This window comes from Erithacus rubecula (genome assembly GCF_903797595.1).
Source record: "Erithacus rubecula genome assembly, chromosome: 3".
NCBI lineage: Eukaryota > Metazoa > Chordata > Aves > Passeriformes > Muscicapidae > Erithacus > Erithacus rubecula.
This window is the reverse complement of record NC_136689.1, coordinates 51177686-51188814: the sequence shown is the minus strand read 5'-3', so window position 1 is coordinate 51188814 and position 11129 is coordinate 51177686. Positions and strand designations below refer to the sequence as shown.

Sequence of the window (11129 nt, the reverse complement as noted above, 5' to 3'; positions counted from 1 at the left end):
GAACAGGATGCATCCTCATTTCTAAAGGGGAGATGGATCCAAGGAACTTGTGTTCCCTGTGCAATGCAAGACATCTGCCCAAAATAGGAAGTGAACTGAGTGGCCCATAACTTGAACAAAATTCTGTTACTCCTTGGAGAAACATACTCCAAAGGGAACATGTCAAGCCTACTTAGCCTTTCTGGTCAGTGCTTTCAAAACATCTAGCTTTACCCAAGTGCTGTGTGCCCATCAGCTCCAAATCAAATAGGTGCAAGTGTTGTAACAGTGTTGTGTATTGTCTGCTGTTCCTCAGCTGTAAATTAAATTATTGCCTTGAACAGTCTGCCACCTTGGTAGTTTCCTTGAGGGTGATTACTGCCTAGCAGAAACTATTAAAATCAAACTAGAGAATAAGAAACAAACAGACAATCCAGCAAAGGTCATGAAGATGATACTTGTTTTAGCCACACCAACTGAAAAAGAAACTGCACAAATTTTCAAGTCAATTAAAAATAAATTTTTTAACATACTGAACATAATTAAGATGGATAAAGGATTGTAGCACCTGTTAATGAAGCTGAGAGACCTGGAAATGGAGAAGGGTTGGGCAAAGATCAGTGTTGGGGCAAAGAGAATGGAGACAGATTAATCTTGGCAGTGTCTAGTGTCATGACAAAGGACAGTCAGCACACCCTCAAGCACACAAAATTCTGTATAAACATAAGAAAAAGCTTTTTTTACTGTGAGAATGATTGAACACTGGTACAGCTTGTCTAGAGGTTGTGGAGTCTCCACCCTTGGTGATCTTCAAAACCTGACTGGATGTGCTTTCAGACACCCTGTTAAAACTGACTCTGGTCAGAGTGAAGCAGTTGGACTAGATGATCTCCCAGGGTTCTTCCCAAACTTAAGTGTTTTGTGGGATCCAGGGTATTTTCTCAAAAGATAAATATTTTCTCCAAAAACCCAAATAAACAACAACAAAATAAAAACAAAAACAAAAACAAAAACAACAACAAAAAAACCCCAAACAAAAAAAAAAAAAAAAAAAAAAAACCCACCAGTGTTTTACTAACATGATGAAGTTAAAGAGAACCTAATCTTGCTCCAGTGTTCCTTAGAAGAAAAAGCTGCAAGAGGGGTACCCAGGTGCCCTTTTGAAGTTATTTGGGCTTTCAGCAGCAGCTGGTAGTTCTGAGACCTTTGCTCTCTCTGTTTTCCTGGCATATTCCATCTCCCTTGGCTGCTCCTGCTGCACCTGTGTCCTCTGTGAAAACAGCCACCTTGGGCTGTGATAAATTTAATGGGAACCACATGGCCAAAGCCGCTTGCACTGAACAGGCCAGCCTAATGCTTTTTTCTCCTTTTGAACATGCACATCCTAAAAGAGCTCAAACATGAAAAAGTGACTTCTGAGGTTCTTTGAAGTCATGAGAAAAGAAATTCTGTGTTTGCTGGCTATTGGGTAGTAGAACAAAGGCAGGGAATTAATTGAGTTTACTCTTGTGCCCTTCGAATGATTTGCTGGCTTCCAACATCACCTGTTGCTTTCTTCCTTCTCTGGGTTTTAAGATTGGATAAAGAGAATCAATGGTATGATATGATGATACTGCCCATTCTCACAGCTCTGGGGAGCCAATGGGGTGGTTGAGGTGACTGAGAGCCCTCAAAATTAGAGGGGTGCTCAGGGGAGAAAATGAGAGATGGAGCCTCCTTGCAAGCTCTGCTTCCCCAAGAAGGCTAATAAAATCTCCAGTGTTACTTGTAAGGTTTGTGTGGCTATCCCCACTCCTCCAGGTCTGGAAAAGCCAGGGCTGGAGCCAGGCCAGGCAGGAGAGTTGTGGTGTAGCAGCTTGTGGTGAAGCCAGCATGGGGACATTGTCTGTGCCAGCTCAAGGAACAGGGAGGTGGTGAGTAAGGGCTGTGCTCTAGGCTGCGGTGGCTGTGGCCAGATTTCTTGGACACTTGAGCACTTTGCAGCCACTGCAGGTCCCAGCTTACTGAGCACACAGAGGTGACAACAGGCAGATGAACAGCAATGTGTGCCAGATGCTCCCAGTACAGACATAGGGAGGGACTGAATAGGCTGGGGTTCCTCTCCACAGCCATGGTATCTTTGCAGATTGGCAACAAACCAAAGCTGCAGCCAAGGAAGCGGTAATTGATGGACAGGAAGTGGTTGATTTGGCTTTTTCTTGTCAGCTGTTTGATTTCCCACCAAACTTCTTCAGTGACCAAAAGCCAGAGCTGATCAAGCTCTGAGGCACCAGGTGGCCAGCAGATCTCCATACCCCTGAGGTGTTGTTCTTGCTAGTTGTAGTGCAAGGCTAATGTTTTCTCATCACATGAAATTTGATTTGGTTTGTATTTTGTTTTGTGAAACCAGTACACAGCAATTTCAATCTTAAAGCTGGGAAATGCTGTCTTTTTTTATTAATTCTAATCCTGTCCCTGGTGTGCTGGGCTTTGATGTGGCTGGATCAGGCCTCAGAAGTGCTGTTCATCATGACAGCTCTTTGTGAAGTTCAAAGTAAAGCAAGCACACGTATATTGTTTTATTCTAAAACTGTTTATCCAAGATGCCTTTGCTGTGGCCCTTTAGCATCTCCTTTCTAATTAGTCATTTGCTTTTCAGGTTTGGTCAAAAGCCACTTTGCCCTGTTTGCTGGGTCATTGTTGAAAAAGAAAATGCTCACTGTTCTCTTAAAGTTCTTTGCTCTAGCTCTCCCTTCTCTAACACTCATGGCTCTCGAAAAGCTTTGCAGTGCCTGTGTCCTTGGTGGATTTCTTGGACTCAAATTTGGAAGAAGAGATGGAGGGGTGAGGGACAGGGAATGGAGTGATTCAAGCTCTGGGCTATCCCTAGCTGCAGCCTTATTAAACACCTCTCTTACAGTGAATTCAAAACACTCTCTTATCTGGATGTTCTAAAGGGTTCCTGTGTTCTTCCTGCTACACACAGGACAGTTACTTGTGTTTTTGCTGTGCTCAGACTGTGCCTTAGGCTTTGCAATTGTTCACACGGGCAGTTTGGGGTGGGAGTAAATAATTTGGGTTTGGGGGGTTTGTTTGTTAGTTTAGGGTGTTTTGCTTATTCCTCAACTTGCTTAGTGATGGGCAATTCTCTAGCTGATGGCACAGTCAAAATCTCTTGTGATAGCCAGAGGAAGCCATGGCAGTGCCTTCACCTGTTCTGCACCCTCCTGAGTGGTTGTCTCCCTAAATGTCCTCTCCAGAACTTGTTGGGCAGTGCTGGTATGATGCAGTGGCTTCTTCTGAGTAACCTTCAGCATGAACAGCAAGTCTCTTCCTGGAATTCCTAAGCTGAGTGGTCTCAGCTATCTCATGAGCTTTGTAATGATAACTGTGAGGGTGCAAATCTACCTGATAAGTGGAGTCGAGAGTGTTGCTGCTGAGCTTCACCTTTGTTGCTCTGTCCTTCCTGACTTAGGCAAAACCTTGTTGAGAAATGGGGGGAAACTGAGGCAGCAAGGCTGCTCAAAGCTTTGAGAAGCTGACTTGTCCTAACTTTGGTCTTCCACTGTAAAACAAAGCCCAGTTTCCTGGCAGTTTGTTTATTTATTTCAAATTCATTATACCAGCACATAGAGGGCATAACACATGACTTCTCTGCAACACCAACTCTTTCGCAAGATATTTATTTCAGGTTTCTGTTAAACCCATGAACAAACCAGCAAAAGAAAGAAATTACAATTACAACAATGATGAGGTCAATCTTGGAGAAAAAATTGCCTTGAGAGCACCCACTTAAGTGAAACTGTCACTTGTGACAACTGTGTACATTCACAGACACAGCAGGATGCAATCGATTAATGGCTCCTTGGCTCAATGGGAGGCAGAGATGCAGCTGTCCCTGATTTTTAGCCCTCTTGCACACCAGTGCTTTCCACCGGAGAGTGGTAAACGGAAATACTCTGACCATCCTGCAGTTTCAAGGTGACATCCTGAAGGCACCAGCTGACACAAACCAAAGAAGATTTTTAACTTGCAGCAATCACTTCTAACATGGTAAAGTCAGTGTAGAAACAGCTGGCACAGAGAAACAAATCATTCCACACATTGTTTATTAAAATTCTCTTAAGTGCTTTAAAATTTGGCTTGTGAGTGCCAGCTTCTGAAAGCTGTTTTCCCTAACATTGTAGCACAGCCCAGATTTAAAGGTCTGGTATGCATGTTCCTATTTGTTGCAATTCAAATAAAAACCTGCCAGCTCTTCTTAGGACATTCCTCCCCCGACCCGGTGCCTTTTTCCTCTCCATCCTGTGGGTGCATTCCTTGCTCCACTCCTCTCCAGCCTTGGAGCCAGACAGTGTTGCTAAGGAATTATTCTGGCTTGGAAGAGTTTGAACACTGTGTGATCACTCAACATGACTGCTGAAAACCTGACAGGGCTACGACAGTGGTTACTCAAAGAAGGAAAATTGCATTTGTTGGAGACTGAGGGGGAGTCTTTTCCTTCCTCTAAGCTCTGCTCCAAACCCACTTCTGAGAAACTGCTCATGCTGCTTTTCCAGCTGGAAAGGACTATTATTTTGGGGTACTAAAACTGGATTTTTTCAAAAGCTCCTGGCACTGGCCCAGCTCTGCATTTGCTGGAGTCAGTGCTGAGTACATACAATTAGGTAATTAGGCTGCTGCCCCTCTGTGCAATGGGTCTGCAGCAGGACTCTGCTCAGCAGCCCTTTGCTCCCACCCCCAACCCAGGCCAAGCAACCAGACTTGGAAGTGACCAGCTCACTCCCTGCAGCGTGGCCTGGGGGCTCAGCCCTTCTCTTGGTCTCTTTGGGGCAGGAGTGATTTTGCAGTGCCTTGGCTGCCCTTCCCTCTGGGCACCCTCCCCCATCCATGTACTGCCTGCCTCTGTGTGAATGCCACTTCCTCCTTGACAAATCGAACTCAGAGACTCTAGATTTTCTCTTTCAATTGTCTTCTCTTTTATAAAATAAATAAACCACTACAGACAGTCTGCACACTCAGAGTCAGATGCATTTCATGGCTTTGGTGCCTCAGCTACTCTTGCACAGAGCACTCAACCCCTGGTGTCATTTAGCTCTGTCTGTATCGGTGTGAGGTACCCTGGTCTCCCCTGGAAAAGCACAAACACACTCTGCAGCATCCCACCAGGATGCCCTGCTTTCCTTCACCTCACTCCCAGCCATTTTACTGTTAGTTGCTCAGGGGGAGACAAGGGCACGAAATCCTGTCTCAGCCCCGTGTGAAGCTGTACATAGGACCCTGTAATGGGTGGATTTGGTGGAATTTGACAGACTTATCTACCACAAATCCTTTTACAAGCAGATGCCTTTTTTGTCCCTTAGGTTTGCATAAATTTGCTAAGAGCTCACTTTAAAACCAAACTCCAAGAGATGTGCATGCACTGCCGTAGTTTAGTATTTTGCAATCTTCAGTTATCTTCATAGTAACTGTGAATGAAGAATGACAGGGAACTGTCTGCGAGGAGGGGCTAAGGAGGAGTGAGGAGATCAGAGCTCAGGCACCAGGGAAGTGAGGTATATAAGAAATGGAGCTGGGAACTTCTGGGGTTATCCCTGGTCATTAGGGAGGAGGCCAGGTTTGAGGCCAGTACTGAGTTTCTCAAGTCCCAGCCTAGTGTCTTTCTCACATCCTTTTACACCTTCCTTCCCATATTTACTCAGAAGACAAATCCAGTAAGTCATGCTCATCTAATTATGAATGGAAAACATCACCATATGGCTAGTGGCAGCTGAGTAAAAGTTTTGTAGCTTTTAGTTCCTAAGCAGAGGTGAGAGAAGTACTTAACAAGAGGTTTGCATCTAGGAAAACTTTTAAGTTCATGTAGTAATTCTTTGCTCAGTTCCAGAAACCAGTTTACTACCGACAAAGGAGGTTTTCAGTCTTCGGTACTAGAAAAATGTAAAGTCACTTATGATATCAGAGTATCCTTCTACTACAATGTATCTGTTCTAGCACTTATAATTAACCATAAGGACCACACTTCTTGGTTAGCTCAAAAAAAAAACAAATCCTGTGTTTTTAGCTCACCTTGCACAGCTGTGATATAATGTGTGATTCCCTTACTGCAATCCATAATACCAGGCTAGAGTTAGGACTGCTGTTCAACAGCCTCTGCACCTCTGTGGGGAGGCAGGGTGGGAGGGGACAACACCTTGGCTCACAGTATTTGTATATGTACTGAGCTACAGTCGGCAGAACACACATAATACAAAGGAATGGCTCATGTTGTTCTTCTATTCATATTCAGAGAGATGGATTCAAAACATTTCTCAACTAACTAGCATTTTTGCCTAATGAAAATATAATGTCCTAATGAAAATAATAAACTTTCACCAGTCCTTCAGACAGGAGTTTCTGCTTGATTTGTGTGCATGACCTCAGCAACATGGATGACTAAAGCAAATATCCTGCTCTAGTCCTTTCTCCTGATACCTCCCCCAGTACGCACCACTGACGGGAGTGGTCCATCTCCGAGTTAATGCAGAGGTAACCCGCCGATTTTGCTCCAGAGACTGGTAACTTTATCTGCAAATGGAAATGCACACTAAAGATACAGCAAAACATATTATGAAACAGACATTTACTCCTTTTAGTTAAAGAGCTCACACCTTTTTAACTTTAACACTATTTTTTTTTTTTTTTACTGTAATTCAGAGCTATCCTAACCAGCTAACACGTGTGTGGCTACACAAGTATGTCTGCTCTGCCATGCATTAATCTCTCTCTGCCAAAAGAATGTTCTGTGTTACAGCTGCAACCCCCAGGGAAAACCACTGGCTCTCTGAAATATTTATGAGCAAACACCTTTCCTTTACAGAATGCATGGTCATCTAGAGGTGACCTGAACTGTCAGAGCTCCCCATAACCATTACAAGCCTGTAGGTTGAGATCCTCTGCATATCAGTCCCTTAATACACACTGAGGTAATGAGATGTTCAGTGAGTCTTTTTCTTCAGTGTCACAAATCTTATCACTTATCTGTTTAACAAAGCTGGGGCTGCAGCAGCAACCATGGCCAATTGCACTACATCTAAAGTCTGAATAAAAGAAATGTTTCAGGTGTAGCATTTGCTGGTGGTGATGCAATCCCAGAGAAAATGCCAGGTGTTTGCCAACAGACCCAGGAGCTGGGAATGTTGTGAAGTCACTAAATCGACCTGTGGTATAATGATGACTAACCAGTTTATTTCATGAGAACACAAATACTTAGGAGCATGAAAAATTAGAGAAGAAAGTTGGTGATTTGTGTCTTGGGTGAGGTCAGTAGAAGGCAGGGTTTTGACTCCATCCTGAGTCACCCAAGCAACCAGCATTCTTAAACAGTGACATAGGAAAACACCCGTGGGAAAGGCAATCCTCTTTTCAGTCAATACATGAGATTGTGTGGAGTTTGCACTATTCTTTTCCTTAGATATGTTCCCTGGTGGAATCTATAAAACACAGGAAATGTTTTGATCCAGGGTATCAGGTAAGTGCAGCCTGGCTGAAGTTAAATGGAAAGTAATTTTATGTGAACTGGTTAAAGGCTGAGGGCTTTTTATCTTACCCTGATAGCCACACTTCCCCATTGTACCACTTGGCCTATTCCTTAATGCCCTTGCTTGGTCCCTGGCACTCATAACTACTCACCAGTAAAGACAAAATTATTCCAATGTGATGAGTTACCATAGTGAAGGACCTGGAGAGATTGCTAGGGGTACTCACTCAGTGTTACTAGCAAAACAAGGGAAGGGCAGCCAGTCCTGGATTAAGGGGTAAAAACACTGATGGAAAGTACTCTTGAGGCATCAATGCCAAGTGGAAGTGGACTTGTGTTTGCAAGGTTTGCCTGGGCCCAGCCCTTGGCCCATACAAGGCAGCCTTGTGCAATACTTCAGCACCCAGCACAGCATTCTGCAGACACTGAGTAACCCTCATGATCAGTCTCAGGCTAGGCAGCCATTCTCAATGACACAAACTTACAGGTGCTCTTAAAAACCACATCATTTATGCTGTACCACAGCATAGCCCATAAGAGGCTGTAAAACTGCTCTCAATAAAGCTCTAAAAACTAGCATGGGACATATCTGGGGGGTAAAGGAAGGCAGGTGCTATTTTAAAGCTGAATCTGATATGCCTATGAAAATTATTTTGTCGCTCACAGGGTGAGGGGAGGACTGACTGTCTTGAGAGGTTCTTTGGCACTCTGTGATGGGCCCATATAGCACGACATGGAGATGCTGCTCTTGCTGTCTCTAGCCTGGTAGATTTATGCTCTGGAAATCCATTCCTCTTCCAGCTCAACTGGTATTCCACCCTATTTCTTTCCAGTGCCCCCGGGTGACTCATGACCCGCTGAAAATCCCCTGGCTGATCTCTTGTCACCTGCCATCTCGGGAAGCCACCCTGTGACACCGCCCGCCCAGCGTTACCCGCGCTCGTTCCGTGTCCACGCGATTGCTCCCATCTGTCAGGCGGATGTTGTGAACCTTAAGAGGGGGGGCACCCAGGGCTTCCAGGGCATCAGCATTGCTGCTCAGCTGCTCCAAAGCTTGCTGGTAGTACTGGGTCCTGGCAAAACTTTCTAGGTGAGAGAAACAGGCTAGTGAAGAGACTGTTCACTTAAAATCAAAACATGAGCTTAAAAAAAAAGAAAAATACATTTTCTCCAGACTACCACACCCTCCCTGAAATAAAGTCCAAAACTATTAATTAGGAGAAAATTGGCTAAAGGAGGAAACACACCCTTACATCAGAGAAGCAAATGTTATTCAGCTCATTTAAGTGAAGAGGCCTCTGAACACAGCCTGCTCCATTCTGATATACAGCTCAGCTTACAGCTGTGTCTCCCCACTTTTCATGCATTTGTACGTTATCTAAAAGGAAGAAAAAGAAAGGTACCACAATGAACATCTTAGAAGTTGTGATTAAAATTAATTTATAATTTTTTTCCTATTAGAGGTACAGTATAGGAGTATATATTAAATATATATTAAATACATTAATCTTAAATACTTTAAGAATGGAGAATATCTTGCAGACATTGAGAGGGGAACAGCTGCTGCAGGGGAACTCTAGCTGTGGTCTTGGTACAGCTTTCCAAGTGGCAGCCACGAAGCTACAACTTTGCTGACAGATGCCTTAGGAGGGAGGTACTAAGAAGCACCACTCAAGTTACTGGTCAAGCAGCCACAACAGCACTGTAGATGGATGCTGCAGTGCTGGCACATGGATGACAGTTGTGGCAAATTAATATTTGTCAACACCTGTTTGGTCTCTATGGCTGTGAAATGCTATACCGTGATTGCCAATGGACAGGGCACAGCTGAGGAGCTGGAGACTTCCTGACCCTCTTTATGGAGACAGAGATTTGCTTATTAAGAGTTTTAAAGCTGTCCTGCTGGGGTTTCTAGATCAGTGTAACTTCATTCTTTTGACATCAAGAAGGGTAGAATTAAGCTAAGAGTGTGTAGCTGTTAAATCCTACTCTGACAACTATGCCTTCACCTTTCATAGGGTTTAAAACAAGGTGTAAAGTTTTTTCTTGGCCTCTTGCCAGTCAGTATTAATCTTGGAACATGAGGCAGAAGGATGCTGCCCCCTCTCCCTAATTAGAGGCATCCCCTGTGAGCAGGCAGCATCTAGTTGGCATAGAAACAGCTTTGCTAGGCTGTCACCTGTGTTGGTCCTCCTGTGACCCCCTGGCACATCCTAAAGAGCTCCAGCCAAAGGGGTAGCAGCATGCCCTTCAGTACCTATAAAGCATGGCAAACAGCCACCCAGACCATGTGAAAAGTATGTTGTGTTCATTCTGCAGGTTGGAGGAGAAATGGATTCTAATTTCCTGGTGCTCCTTCTCAGCTATTCCTTGTTAGCGCGTCATGCATTAGACAATAAATGCCCAACTAATCCATTTGTCCCCACATCTTTTGGTAGAGGAGCTGAAAGCATGCTGGAGTTGGCTGAGCAGACTGCTTCCATGAGAAGGGTGTGGAGGTGATGCGAGTAAATAGAAATAGGACTGCCTGAGTATCTGCACAAGCTTGCACAGAGACCACGTGCATGCAAACCTCCCTCCAGCCTTCCCTTCCAGGGAAGGAATCCTCTCCCACTGCTCCCACCACTAGAGAGGCCAGTTGCTTCTCACTAGTCCATGTTCTGTGCACTGGGCAGAAGGCACTGGGATAGCCTTAGCCACAATCCAAAGGAGCAAGGTTCTAAGCATGGCACCTGTGTCTGCTCAGAGGAGGACACACCTGGCTGCAGAAAGTGTTCTTTCAGCAGCCTGGCTGAGTTGTCAGGCAGCTGCTCAGTGGCCACTGAAATTGCAAGAGAACCAGAAGTAGCCACTGCAATGTGACACTTGACTGCACAGCCAAGGCATGTGGGGAACCAGCCCTCAGGCTTGCTGTGTAGCACAGAGGCTGACTACCCCACGAGATTTCTAGATAACAGTGCTGAAGCTGAAAATTAAAAAATGCTAATGTCCTTGTTAAAGCCAGATTCAATATTTTAAAGTGTAAGGACCATATTTCTGTCATGTACTCCAGAGCTTGGGGGCATGAGCTGCCTAAAATTAAAGCGTGCTTTCCAGCCCTGTCTGATTTGTTATTAATATGTGTAAAATGAAGGGGAGGTTTCAGAGCTTATCTGAGGGCTTGAGAAACAGGCTCAGCTACACTTTTTTTTTTTTTTTTTCTGGCAGCATCCTCTGCTATCAGGGTAGTTTAAAAGCAATAGCATTTGATAGCACCAACAAGGGAGCGGCACTGGGCCAAGAGGCCTATGGCACCCTCTGAGAGAGAGGCAAAGCCTATTTCTGCTCTGATGCTAAATATCTAAAAGCAGTTTTAGAAAAAATAAACATCTATAATTTGACTAATAATGTGGATTCTTGGCCAAAGATACATAGCAACTAGAGATGTCTATAAACAGTAACATCACCTGTCTAGCTTTTCTCTGTCCTGGTCTTCTCAGTGCTGACTGCTCTTACCTGTACTTCATTCAGGAGAAACTCATGATTTCTTAACATTTCACAGGTGTGTTGTGTTTAAGGGCCAGCACCACACAGAGATTTACAGATAAAACTGCTAGACTTTAAGACCTTCCCACAGAATGTCCTCTTTTGCTGCCCAGTTACAAAATCTCAG

At 44.4% G+C, this 11129-nt stretch overlaps 1 protein-coding gene across 4 annotated transcripts in view; it reads right to left on the bottom strand.

Moving 5' to 3' along the window:
• Positions 1-3625: 3625 nt before the first annotated feature.
• COA1 (cytochrome c oxidase assembly factor 1) overlaps positions 3626-11129 on the bottom strand; it is a 51935-nt gene continuing 44431 nt past the window's right edge. For all 4 annotated transcript variants that reach the window (XM_079301463.1, XM_079301465.1, XM_079301466.1 and 1 more), the window contains 3 exons: positions 8412-8563; positions 6449-6525; positions 3626-3960 (listed from right to left, as the gene is read on the bottom strand). In XM_079301463.1, the coding sequence (XP_079157589.1) occupies positions 3864-3960; positions 6449-6525; positions 8412-8563 (326 nt within the window). In that variant the 3' untranslated portion in view covers positions 3626-3863. The remainder of the gene's footprint in view (positions 3961-6448; positions 6526-8411; positions 8564-11129) is intronic.